Source organism: Diceros bicornis, chromosome 38, assembly GCF_020826845.1.
Source record: "Diceros bicornis minor isolate mBicDic1 chromosome 38, mDicBic1.mat.cur, whole genome shotgun sequence".
NCBI lineage: Eukaryota > Metazoa > Chordata > Mammalia > Perissodactyla > Rhinocerotidae > Diceros > Diceros bicornis.
The window spans coordinates 15,093,649-15,108,473 of NC_080777.1; the positions used below are offsets into that span (position 1 = coordinate 15,093,649).

The 14,825-nt window shown below is 37.0% G+C and overlaps 1 protein-coding gene across 1 annotated transcript in view; it reads right to left on the bottom strand.

Moving 5' to 3' along the window:
- Positions 1–14,825, bottom strand: part of SPATA17 (spermatogenesis associated 17) — a 202,334-nt gene that overhangs the window by 67,695 nt on the left and 119,814 nt on the right. The window contains exon 9 of the mRNA XM_058533896.1: positions 13,788–13,936. Coding sequence (XP_058389879.1) covers positions 13,788–13,936 — 149 coding nt within the window. The remainder of the gene's footprint in view (positions 1–13,787; positions 13,937–14,825) is intronic.

Consider the following 14,825-nt stretch of genomic DNA (forward strand, 5'->3'; position numbering starts at 1 on the left):
CATTAAAGCAACATGTGTGCATATTCTTAAGTGTATGTATGTATGTGCATATGTGTGTATATATATTCACAAATATTTAGATGTTTTATAAATAATCTTCAAATATTTATCCTCAAATTGGGAAGAAATTATTTAATTCTCAAATAGGATTTGCTCTATAAAATTATAAATAGCTATGAAAACCCTAAAAATCAACTTAGTTTATAATCAAACTTTCAGATAATAATCAATTGCTTTTAAAAATGTTATTTTTACCAGTTTTCAATACATATTCAGATGTACTTTATGCTTGCAGTGAATACTTTTCTTTTCAATTAACTGAATACTATATTAAAGAAAAAGATATGAGTTGGCCTATTATTTTTTATAATCTCATCAAAGATACAGATCTGGCAGAAATTCTTAAATACACTGTGGAGATATAGTTGCACATACAAATAAGTCATTACTTGAATGTCTGGGCATTTAGAGAAGAATTTGTAGAGGTCTCAGGAAGACAAAATAAAAAATAGGTTCAGGGAAAATGGGTCCATTGCAAATACATTATAAAGTCTTTATACTTTGAGTATTAATTTACTTAATATTATTTTCCAAATAAGAAGACTAATGAATTACACTTATTTATTTTCCTTATAACTTTCATTTTTCCCCTTTTTTTATAGTCCTAGTATTGTCACTCATAATTCTAGGTTTTCCTCCAACCCATTTATTTCACTGCCAGATAATTCAAATCTACAAATTATGAACTCCTATTCCCTATTGATTCAAATCGACATTCTTCAGCCCAGCTGTCAGGCTTCTTAGAATGCACTGGGTCTTTATCCATTCGTCCCTTGATGGGCACTTAGGTTGCTTCCAAGTCTTAGCTATTGTGAATAACGCTGCAATGAACACAGGGGTGCATGTACCTTTGCAAATTGGTGTTTTCAAGTTCTTTGGATAAATACCCAACAGTGGAATAGCTGGATCATATGGTAGTTCTATGCTTGATTTTTTGAGGAATCTCCATACTGTTTTCCATAGTGGCTGCACCAGTTTGCACTCCCACCAGCAGTGTATGAGAGTTCCCTTCTCTCCACATCCTCTCCAACACATGTTGTTTCCTGTCTTGTTAATTATAGCCATTCTGACGGGCGTGAGGTGATATCTCATTGTATATAATGCAAAGTGAAATAAGTCAGAGGGAAAAGGTCAAATACCGTATGATTTCCTTCATTAAGTAGTAGATAATAACAACAATAAACAAACACATAGGGACCGAGATTGGATTGGTGGTTACCAGAGGGGAAGCGGGGAGGGAGGAGGGTGAAAGGGATAATTCGGTACATGTGTGTGGTGATGGGTTGTAATTAGTATTTTGGTGGTGAACATGATGTAATCTATGCAGAAATAGAAGTAGAATGATGTACACCTGAAATTTTTACAATGTTATAAACCAATTTTACTGCAATAAACAAAAAATTAAAAAAAAAAATCTAAAAAAAAAATAAAAAAGAATGCACTGGGTCTGTTCAGTCTCCTCCTACTCCTTCCACTGATGCCATTCTCATGTCTTTCTTCCTGTCTGTCTTTCCATCCTACCTCTGCCTTTGTCCATGTTCCTCTTCCTGAAATGCTGATCCATATACTTCTCATCTGTCAAAATCCAGCTTAACACTCAGCTTTCCTAGGCAACCTAATCGTCCCACTCCAACCCACACTATTTTAATATCATTCGTTAAGCAAACATTAAATTAAATGCTTTTATACACTAAGCCCTTTGGAAAACACTGAGATATAATGATGGAAGATGCAATATACCTAAAAGGAATTCACCTTATAGTAGGGGGTGGAGAATGAGACAACACCGTAGGATGTGTTAAGTTTTGTGATGGATATGCCCACAAGAGTCAAGGCACAGAAGAAGGTTTATGTTTGTGTATGCATACGTGTTTTTAATATGTGTATGTATATGCATATAGTGTGGGGAGTTATCGGCAGGGAGTTGGGGGGTGGCGCATGAAAAAGTTGTCTTCCCAGACCATGCATGCCAGAGCTGAGTATTGAAAGACAAGTAGAGTTAGTCAAGTTAGGAAGCTGGCGAAGGCTATTTTAGACAGAAGAAACCACACATGCAAAGATATGGAGGTGAGCTGGAGCATAAAAAGGAATGCTGAAGCAACTGAAAGGGGTTCAACATAGCTAGAAAATTGGGTTCTTTATGAAGGAAACAAAGTAGATCATGAACTTTATGATGGAGATGATTGCCCAAGGAGAATATGTAGAGTAATATTCTACAAATCTTTAGAAATTGCACAACATTTTTCTTTATTTTTACATATATATAAATTTTGACTGCCCAAGAAGGTAGTTATCCAAGCCACAGTGGACTCTGGCTTAGGTAAATCATCTCAAAATGGACACGGTAGTAACAATTTATAGATATCAAGACACACGCTCACGGAACTGGTCTGGAACACCAAACACGTCCTAGATCAGTTTTTCTCTATTAAAGGGCTCCTAGTGAAATATATGCATTAAGCACAAAGCAGGAAAAAGGGATATTTTATTACAAGTTAGGAATTTGGTTCCAGACCACAACAAATTTTCCAATGAGCTATGCAAGAGTATCCAAGTAAGTCTTTTTGCACAGGATAGAGGCAGGAGAAATAGCCAACCAGAACAAGTTTGTTCCAAAGTTGATAGTAGTTTGTGTAATCCAACACTTTCTAAAGTGGGGACTGCTCTTTGACTTGCCCTCAGGGTCTCGACAGCTAGCAAGAGCAGAGATGTGACAACGCAGAAGTACCTCCAGGGAGAATAGCCTTACTCTCTAACCATCAGTCAAAAAAGGAAAAGGTGGGACAGCCAAGGATTCTCCCCATTGGGAGCAAATCCTGAGAGGCCAAGAGCAACTCTGGAGAGAAGGAAACCTCACTGGAACGTGGCCCCATGTAGGACGGATCACCGCAGCACTCCTCCTCCTTGAACTGAAGCGGGAGAGCGGACTGGGGTGAAGGAGAGGGCAGGGCAGGCAAATTTCCAGAAAAATCTAATATATAGCGCATTTATACCAACAAAAACATTTCAAAACATGGCTTACTACTCTGTTAAGATGTTTTAGTTTAGTAGAATTTTGGTTGAAGAGATGTTAATAGAATGAGCAACAACTTGGAATAGGAATTAGACTTCATTTTACTTAGTTAAGTAAGGACGTCACCATTTAGCCAGTCAACTCAGAAGCCATCAAGTCAAGGCAGTAAAGGACCCCCTACTTTGGCACTCTTGAATCTGAGGAAATCCTTGCTTATGGCCCTACTCTCATAAAACATTGTATTTGACATACTGTGACACACCCTCCCCCAGACCACAGTTGTAGTCTAGTCATATGTTAATTTAGCATATCCATTAATTTAACACATACTTATTAAATATTTATTGTGTTCTAAGCCTACAACTTGTGTGGGCTAGTTGGATAATATAAATTGAGCAAAACAGATTCTCTTTCAGGAATGTGAACCAAAACACAGAATCGGCTGTGGGTTCTAGAGTTAGAAGGTTATATTGAATCAGGCCTAGACTGGCCATGATAACTAAATGCAAGCTGAAGATTTATAGGAAAGAAACTATTAGTCAGCAGATAAAGCTCGTCAGCGGAAAGAAGATAAGAAGAAGAAATGCAGAGAAAAGCAGAGACGCCACTAAAGGGAGAAAACCATGCCCCCGCAGCCCCCAAGAGAGTCGCCTTAGTCCAGTTTTCTTTGGTTCCTAAAATTTCTATAAGATTCCTCGATGTATCTTTTCAAACACACCCTTAACTTCTTGAGTTACCTTGAATGGATCTTTGTTCTTTGCAACTAAGAAAGCTCTAAAACAGTGATCCTAAATGAATCTGTGCCCCTGACCACACCACCCACACCGTGTCACGTTGGCCCCTATGTCTGGTTTAGGGTTTATAGGATTCTACCTATAAAGCTGTTTGTCAACCTTTCTCTTCTCCTTCACTACTAACATCCTTGTTCTGTTGCAAGTCCTCGTAATCTCTGAACTGGACTATGGCAACAGTTCCTTAACTGGTCTCTGTCACCAGTGACTCCCATTTCTTAACCATGGACATAGCTAATAGACTGATATGTCTAAGCTATCTGACCCTTTCACTCTAGTGATTCAAATGCTGATGGTTTTACATTGTCTTTTATATGGTCAAGTCCAAATACTTTATTATGGGGCACATGGCCCTTTATATTCTGGCTCCACCTATATTTTCCATCTCATCTGTGCCACTTTGCATGAGGAACCAAAACTACAAGCTAGGCTTCATAAGATACCTCAGAAGGCAAAATGAAACCCCCATGAGCTATGCACTTTTCAACACAGAGCTGGCTTCATCCAGGTCACTGCCTTGTGCCACACTTCCTGCACTGCCTGGCAAATTTCTGTTCAGCCTTCAAGTCTCTTCCGACCCCCACTTTTGAACCCTAAATTAAAACAGGGAAATCTGGGATGTATAAATGCCATACCAAAATAAGAATGTGAGTATGGTAAAAAATGACTTTCTCTCACCAAAGAAATTCCATATGCCTCATAAATTGACTAAAAGTCAATTGGCAAAATTTTACTTTGCATATGTTAGGCACTGTATTAGGAAGAGTGCTTAGAATATGATAAAAATCTAACTAAAAAGACTAAAATTGTCTTTTTACCACTTGTCCGATTGCACACACCAAAAGTTGTATATAATATTCCTAGGATATCACAAAAAGTATTCCCAATTATCACCATTATGTTGATGTTATAAACCTTAAGCTTCTTTAGGCTTGAATGTCTGAAAGAACACAATTCTAGTATTCTGTGGTCATTTATTTTAAACCCCCCCCCTTTTTTTTCTTGGGAACAGCTAACAACAAGAGAGCATGGCTCTCACTGTACAGCCAAAGTAATAAAGGGCTCTTTTGTAGACAAATTCTAGAACTTCTTAATTATACACAGGCTTATTATCTGTATCCCCAGTGTTATAAAGTACCAGAACTTCATTAGAAAAATTAAGCTGGAAAAATGAAGGCAGCACTTTGTAAATTTCCACTGGAAATTAGCTGGGAGAGGCAGAGGAATACTGGATCAAAAGAGGGTAATCACGCTTAACTGTGCCCCAGAGCCCCCGCATGTATAATACGATTTGCACAGTAACTACCTCTCCTATTATGGCTTGTTTGGAGTATTCTGTGTTAATGGGGTTAGCTAATTTTGTATTTTAACTTAAAAAGGCTCTGCTGATTAATAAATGTTGCACACTGTGCTAGTAATTAAAATAAATGGAAGAGTTACAAATAAAAGTTGAATGGTTAAGAAAACATTATCTGAAAATATATGATAATCCCTATTTATCATAATACAATAACAGTTCAGAAAATATGCAAATTGTAAAGGTCTCAAGTGTTCGAAAAATCACAAAGTCAAAAAAGTTTTGAGATGTATTTTAATTTCCTTATCCTTATTCTTTTGCGATAAATATAACCAGATCTCATCTATATATACCACATTTTTTAAAATGCTTTTCTTAAAAACTGTTATTTAGATCTGGTTTCTTAACCTTTCCCACAACATTTTTCCTACGGTACTGTCTATTAAATGATACTGAGATTTAATTAGGAGCAATATTTAAAAGGTTTAAAAATGAATAATCTACTATTTACCAAGGCTTCAGTCTGAGCTAGTTTGCAAATTTGAGGGAAATGAAGGCAGATACATAAGATTCATGACTATTGAATGCTTTTCATAGTGCCAGTGAATGGAGAGTTCAAGAAATTGTGCTGCTAGTTCTGCTTTGCTGCTAAATGTTTATAGGGTGTCTCTCATTTCACCTGCTGTGAATAACGAAGGATGGCAGACTATGCCACCCCAAATAATATGCCACTTCAACACAGGATTATTTTGAGCCAAAGCCACTTGAAAATAACAGGTACAAGAAAAGCGATCTGACCTTTCCTTTTTTCCCTAAAATCAGGAGACAGCACCCCATATGACAGATGCCTTTTCTATACCAGGAGGAAAGAAACATTTGCATCACCAGAGATGGGGAGTTGAAGCTGAGGGAATTCTGTACAAACAGACCTTGTTAAATAACTTTTATCTTCCTTTGGTCTCCCCACATATCTTAGTTACTTTTCCACAATTGCTCCTTTTTGTTCAACCTAATATATAAGCACTTAGGGTTTGCCATTTCTTTGGGTATTCATTTCCTTATGAGGCTCCTGTGTCACTTAAAACTTAAATAAATCTGTATGCTTTTCTGCTGTTAATCTGTTTTATGTCAATTTAATTCTCAGGCCCAGCTGAAGACCCTAAGAGGGTAGAGATAAAGTTTTGCCTCTCCTACAATAACTATCAGAAAATTAATACCTTTTACTTTTCAAAAAGATGTAGAAACAGCTATTGAGCCGTCTGTCCTCAGGTTCTTAGGAAAGCCTACACAGTTTAAAATATAATAACCTTGCAACATGATTTCACCATAAACTTCTCTTCATAGGGAAGCTCAAGCCACAGTCGTATTTTTTTAATCTGCTAAATGTCCATACCCCAAACCTGCAAAGGATCTTGAATCCTCAGGGATTCAAGGATTTTCCTCAAGTTTAGCTCACGTTTATAATTAATCTAAACACCAAAGTCTGATCTAGCAAGGTAGCTCCTTGACTTGAAGAATACTTGTATTAGTTTTCTATTCCTGAAACTAATCACCACAAACTTAGTGGCTTAAATAACACATGTATTATCTTAGAGTTCTGGAAGTCAAAAGTCTGAAAGGGGTCTCACTGGGCTAACATCAAGGCATTAAGAGGGCTGCATTCCTTCTAGGGGAGAATCCATTTTGGCACCTTTGCGGGCTTCTAGAGGCTGCCTACATTCCTTGGTTGTGGCCTCTTCCTCCGTCTTCCAAGCTAGCAAAGATGACTTGTCCTTCTCACATTGCGTCACTCTGATCTTTATGAGATCAAGTCTCTTCCTGCCTCCCTCTTTCACTTTTAGGGACTCTTGTGATTACATTGGGCCCACCCTGGTAATCCAGGATAACCTCCCCATGTTTAAATCCTTAATCACATCTGCAAAGTTCTCTGTATCATGTAAGGTAACACATTCACAGGTTCCCAGGATTAGGATGAGGACTCTGTGGGGACCATTATTCTGCTACCAGAACACAGATTAGCACTGACTTCTACGGCAATGTTCCAAATCCACTCCATTTTGGATACAGGTACAGTCTGCATAATTATAGTCTCCTGTATTAAGCAACGATGTTTACAATTAACAAAAGGTATTAACATATAGACCTTAGAACCTCGCATAAGACTTTAGTAAAGTGCATATCAGCTTATATCACCTGATTCATGATCACCCATTCCATTCCATCTCTGTCATCTTGATGGGTAAATTAAACAATTGGGGCCTTCCATTTTTTTCCACCTGTTAATAATAACGACTTGTTTCTCCACATCATCTAGGCAACTTGCATTGTCCCATTTTACACCTCAAAATATTCCTTGAAATGCTCTCTGAAAAACCCCCAAATTCTCTGACCACAATCTCCCATAAAGAGGAAGTACAGTGTGTATAACATTCTGCCATTTTTTTTTTTTTTGTGAGGAGATCAGCCCTGTGCTAACATCTGCCAATCCTCCTCTTTTTTTGCTGAGGAAGACGGCCCTGGGCTAACATCTGTGCCCACCTTCCTCCACTTTATATGGGACGCTGCCACAGCACGGCCTGCCAAGCAGCGCGTCGGTGCGCGCCCGGGATCCGAACCAGCGAACCCCGGGCCACCGCAGCGGAGCGCGCGCACCCAACCGCTTGCGCCACCGGGGCGGCCCCACATTCTGCCATTTTTAAATAAAGGAACAATATAAACATATACAATTGTATATGCAAACAAAAATGCCTGGATAAGATACACAAGAAGTGGTTAACAGTGGTTGCCTCTGGAAAACATAACTGGGGATCTACCAGCTTATAATGTTTAAGGTTTTTACAATAAATATGCATTGCTGTTTCCATTTTTTAAAAAGCAAACAAACAATTCTTTTTTATTTTTTAAGCGGATCTGAGCAGACTGAGTAAATCAAGGGAGACAGGAAATTCTTTAATGGAAGCGGAAGAGAACATGGGACATAAAGAGAAATGACAACAGCTCCGTAGCTCTGGAGCATAGAGTTTCTCACGGAATGTGGCAGAAGATTCACTAGAGAAATAAGCCTGGATCAGATCCTGAAGGATCTGGTGTTTTGCAAAAAGGAATTACGATTTATCCTGGAATTGATAAAAAGCCATTAAAAGGCATTTGGCTGAATAATAGCTAGCTTAAATTTCTCTTGTAGTAAATGCACTGAATGGGAGTAAGACCGGGCATATCAGACAGGCTTTTTATAGTGATTAAAAGAAGAAATTATAAGTGCCTAAATTAAAGCAGTAGTAGAAAGGAAAGAGGGGCTGAATTTGAGAGATCTGTACTTAAAAAGTGTAACAGAGGGGGCTGGCCCAGTGGCGCAGTGGTTAAGTTCATGCACTACACTTCAGAGGCCCAGAGTTTGCAGGTTTGGATCCTGGGCGCCGACCTATGCACTGCTCACCAAGCCATGCTGTGGCAGCATCCCACATACAAAATAGAGGAAGATGGGCACAGATGGGCTAATCTGTGGGCAGGGCTAATCTTTCTGGGCAAAAAGAGGGGGACTAGCAATGGATGTTAGCTCAGACAGTCTTTCTCACACATACACAAAAAAGTGGAATAGACAGGATTTGAAGGCCATAGAATTTTGGAGAAGGATAACAGGGTCACTCACAAGTCTCTACTTTAGGCATATAATTGGTGCTGTATTTCACACTCCAGAAGAGGCAGGCCAATGTGGGATATACCGAGTTTGGGACATCTGGTGGTAATGCAAACAAAGACAGCAGTTGTAAATCCAAATCTGGAATGTAGGAGTAAGCTCTTAGAGTTTTAGAGTGGAAATCATTGGCATAGAGGTGGTAGTTGAAGTCTCTCAACTCAGAAGTATCTCTCAGAGAAATTATGTATAGAAAGGAAAAGAAAGTAAAGAAAAAGAGTTGAATATCAAATCTCGCCATCACCTTAGCTTTATCCCAGCACCTCTCACCAAAAGGACAGCAATATTCTCCTAATGGGTTTCCTTTCCTCCAGCATATTTCTTCTCAAATACATGCGTCTCACAACCAACAAATTCATATTCTTTTTATAACATCCTCTTACTCAAAAACCTTAAGTAGGGGCCTGCCCCGTGGCTTAGTGGTTAAGTGCGCACGCTCTGCTGCTGGCGGCCCGGGTTCAGATCCTGGGCGCGCACTGATGCACCACTTGTCCGGCCATGCTGAGGCCGCGTCCCACATACAGCAACTAGATGGATGTGCAACTATGACATACAACTATCTACTGGGGCTTTGGGGAGACAAAAAGAGGAGGATTGGCAATAGATGTTAGCTCAGGGCCGGTCTTCCTCAGCATAAAGAGGAGGATTGCCATGGATGTTAGCTCAGGGCTGATCTTCCTCACAAAAAAAAAAAAAAAAAAAACAACCCTTAAGTAATTTTCCATTATCTACAAATAAACCCTCAAATCCTTGGCTTTGAAGTCTCACATAATTTTTCTTTCTACTGCCTCTCACATAAAAATTAGTTTCTGTCTAAATGGTTTTCTCATTGTTCTTTGAACTTTTCCTACCATCATTTTTTTATACCATCAATCTGCTTTTATCTTTTCTCTAACAAAACCATCTTAACCATCTTTCCAGATGGTATCTATCTTAACCGTCTTTCACAGAACCCAACTTAGCTCCTTTTCTGTGAAGAACACCTTCCTAGATCATCAGAGGCCAGAACAAATTCTACATTAAAAAAAAAATCATGGCACTTACTGTCTTGAACACACACTTGACTATTTATCCAGAACTTCCCTATAGTAATTCACATTCAGAATTTCACTAGGTTTTCTGGCTTGGTTTAAAGCTAGAAGCATAGAAGTTCCATGAGAACAGAGATTTTGTCTATTTCACTCAATGCTATATCACTAGAGCCTAGAACTATTCCTGACAGGCAAACATTTATGGAATTAATAAATATTCCTTTATATTTCTCACAACATCTAGCTGAGAGCTTCTCACATACAGGTTAGTTGGCAATTATCTCCTAATTGCTTATTTAATTTCCTGGCTTCATAAAGATAGACATATGAATAAGGAAAATAATTTTCTTCAAGAAGGCACGAGAAAATGAAATGAGTTCTTTAGGAACAAGAATAAACAAATAAAGCTTTAAAGTGACTTCCAAAAAGCCCTCTGTAACTTATAACCTATGTGTAAAATATGGTTGTCACACTTCTCATGCTCATTTTAAAGAACATATTAAAGAACGTGACCTTATTTGGAAAAAGAGTTGTTCCAGATGTAATAAGTTAAGATGAGGTCACACTGGAGTAGGGTGGGCCCCCAATCCAACATGACTGGTGTCGTATAAAAAGGGGAAATTTGGGCACAGACACACACACGGGGAGGATGCCAGGTGAAGATGAAGGCAGAGATAGGAATGATGCTTCTAAAAGCCAAGGGACACCAAGATTGTCAGCAAACCACCAAAAGTTAGAGGGGAGGCCTGGAACAGACTCTCCCTCCCAGCTCTCAGAAGAAACCAACACTGTTGACACCTTGATCTTGGACTTCTAGCCTCCAGAACTGTGAGACAATACATTTTTGTTGTTTAAGCCACCCAGGTTGTGGTACTTCATTATGACAGCCCAAGCAAACTAATACCCACAGAAAATTTGTCTTTCAGAAGCTTAAAGAAAAAATCTTCTATGAGGTTAGGACACAGTGGCCTATGAGGAGCTCTGTTCATAGTCCTCCTTAACGTCTGGTTCCGAGGACCAGTAGATGAAATCCAGTCCATCTGTGGAATCTGTGATTTCCTCCTCGTATTTTAATGTCTTACATGTAGCATTATTATATTTGTAGCAAATATAAAACATGACAATAACAATTTTTTAAGACTCTTCTATGATCTTGGCATTTTATACTCATTATTTCATTCAATCCTTGTCACAACCTTTAAGATAACATTTCTCTCCTCATTTTACAGACAGGGAACTAGAGGCTCAGGAAGGATAAATTACTTACCCAAGACCATACTGCTGCTGTGTATTGGAGCCAGATTTGAGCTCATATAGATCTAGTTCCAAAGCCCATACTCCTTCCACTATTACCACAATGCAATTTTCATAATGATATGAAAACAAAATAGCTAAATGTATCAACTCCTCAGATATAATGCCTCCCTTTGAATTGTTAAGATTAGAAAAAAAAGGCTCTACCTTCCCAGGTTTAGATAGAGAATTCCTAATTAAGGTCCTTGGATAGCAAAGGTAGTGCCTTCAATTCCCTCTAGGTGAAATTGGTAATGTGGGAGAAAAGGACCTTCCACAATAAAAAACCATGCATCTCTGTGATAAAAGGATACTTTTTTCCTCATTGCTATCACAGAATTGTTATCTGTAAAGACATAAAACATAAATTTCTAACATTTCTTTTGCCTCACAAGATACAATTACATCCTTGCAGGACATTGGGTTCTGTCCAAAACGTCCATCAGACGTTTGGTTCACGTCAAAAGGTCCTTGATATCTGGTCATCTTTGGTTCTGTCAAAACGTCCATAGAGACATTATTAGGTCCACACCAAAAGGTCCTTGATATTTAGTCTTGTCCAAAACCACTTTCCATGGATCAAATACACTCGTGGATGTTTTGGACTGGACCAAATGTCAAGGATCTTTTGGCACAGACCCAATGTCTTATGGACTAAATATCAAAGACCTTTTGGCATGAGCCAAATGTATTATGGGCATTTTGGACACAACCAAACTTCTGCTAATCCAGTTATGTTATCCAGTATACAAAAATCAAAATGGCTTCAGAAGAAGCTACAAAATCTCACTGTTTCAAATACTTCAAAAATGGAATTATTCCTAGGGTAGTCACTAGGACCAATTGTTAGCCCCATTGCTAAAAATATATTAGTTGCAAATCTATAAGTAACTTCTTTAGCATTCCCAACTTGGTTTGTTCCTGATTAGTTGATAATCCTAGAAGCGCTTCTCAATCTGAAGGCTTCAGGGTAAATGGTCATCAGCAGTACCACAGAAGTTGAAGATATTTATAAGAATTCCACCGTAAGTACAAGGTGAGTACCTTTCTTTTGGGATAGCGATGATATCTGTTCTTTCTAGGCTTATCAAGGAAAATACTAAGCAAGGATACTTCAGTATCTTTGATACACAATGATTTCTGTAGAAATATCAATGTGGTCAATTATTTGTTTGAGCAATTAATCTTGTTATTTCACAAACCTTTGCATCATTGAAAATAGAAAAATAATTCTGAGTAATATAACTCTTTGGATATTCATCACTAAATTGCATATTTTACTTGACTAAGTCTGAGCAGCACGAATCTTCTATAATCTCTTTGGCAAAACTAATCTACCTCCCCAAAACTAATTGGAAATAAATGTTTCTTATTTTCTTAGTCATCATATATAGGGTAACTCAGTCAATTACTGAAAGAATCTGCTGAACACTCTATAGCTAATTATTTCACTTCAAGTAATTGCTATAAAATGAAAAACTTGATAAAAATTACTTGAGATGCTTGCCAATTTTATCCTTCATATGAGTTTGTGACAATTTTTATTTTTCAAGAGAGTCTTCAGAAATGTATGATTAAAATAAAGCACACTTTATATCCCTTTTGACTGATAAAATGATCCAAAATCCACTGTGCTGTATAAGAGGTAATTTTAGTTTCTTTACATAAAAAACATACTTTGTAATGTATTTTGGAATTATTAGTATATAAATTATTACTATGTAACATATATAATATGATTAGTACATATTATATATTACGTAAAAAACAGTTTATATGTTGTTGACTAGTATACAATAATTTATAACAATATTTTATATTATATTAAAATTATTATAATTTGTATTAGAATAATATAATTGTCTTATTATTTAGCATATATAATACTGAAGAATTATAAGATACAGTACAAAGATAATTATAAGAAATATTATGGATAAAAATAATACTTTTAAAATCCATTCTAGACTTTAAAGTCTATTTATATATTACGTATGACTATATTGATGACAAATTCCTTAACAGAAAGTAAGTGTCTTGGAGAAAGACGTATGATTTGAGACCCAAATCAATGATGCTAATAAAATAATTTAAAAATGCATGCGGTATTAGATCATCCTTTATCTTTTTCAGTCATCTTCCTCAGTAGTAAAGAAATTAACTTCTTTCACTGCACCTGATTTATTAAAACTACAATGTTGTATCAGTGGATCCAAATGAAATTTAGTCCATGTTAAGAAAAATGTTTTTGTTCTGTTGGATTTTGTTTCAGAATCATCATAAATACACATGCTTTCACTGGATAATTAAGGAAATTATCTTCACAGATGCATGGATAGTGGTTACTTATTCCCTTGAAATGTCATTCATTCTTTTTGTTTTCCACTGAGTAATTAATATATATAAATCATATATACGTGCATTTGCCATCAGTATTGACCTTATCTAAAACATTTGCGTATTGAAGAACGGTTGCTTCTGAATAGATCAAGGGTGGCTTTACCTTTTCTCACAAATGAAAGTCTCTATAACATTAGGAAATGGAAAATATTAGAAAACTTAAGGCACCAAACATGGTACAGAAATATTTCTTACGCTAAGAACTCACATTTTGTCATTTACATTTCGCATCCACTCCTGTCTTCTGAACTCCTCTCGGGCCTCCTTTAATTCATTGATTGGTTCTGCCACCCGCAAGGTGGGCTCCAAAGGCCTGTAGCGCTGCTCCAACACTTCAGCGATATCGCGGAAGGGCCCCTGACGAGACAGGATGAGGTAAATATTTTATTATGGAGGATTTTTTGTCATATTATTGATGACCAAGGCTAGGGAATCTCTACAAAACATCACAAGTTTACTAAATTCTTTTTAAAGAATAATTTGTTCTCTGAATTAGAAAATACATGACAAAACAAATTATGACTTATCTTTAAGGAATGCTCACACACGTAAAAGTGATTTTATTAAAAATGTTTTAAATTAGGCAGAATTTTCCCCACACACATCAAAAGAGTTTTTATCTTAGAACTGGTAAACTTGTAGTTAGCGATTGCTTTGTTTTCTAATTTTAAAAAGCATTTCTTCTAATATAATTTAAAAAGAATTCTCTCCCTTTTTGAGCAAGTAAAAATATTAGCAAAGATTCTGAGCATAGCTTTCAAAGAGCCCTCCTATAAATAGAAATAGGATAGCGACAGTCTTTTCATTAAAATAAAGCTTTTAGGTGAATGCCAAATCTTATACGTAATTGATGGCCCCCCAAAACATAGAAAGGTCATATTTTTAATTATTTTAAGTGTTTATTTAAAATTCTAAATTCTATTGCTTAATGGATACAATAGCAACCCTTAGTGACATAAATATAGAGCCAAGTTGGTAAGCTGCAATTGTGATTTACAACATATCCTACATTTAAATTAGTAGTTACTTATACTAGTTACTAGAGCCCACTGGTTGTCTAATTAACGTCATAGTAAGCACAATACAAATCAGAGGCGGCTCGAGATTTTGCTGTGCCATGAATTTCTTTTTTCACCACTATTGTTGTGCAGGAGAGAAATGATAGAAAATGGACAAAGATTTCTAATCATATTCCTCATCCTTCAAGATCTCTTCTTTAAATAGGTTATCCCTAACAAGACACAGC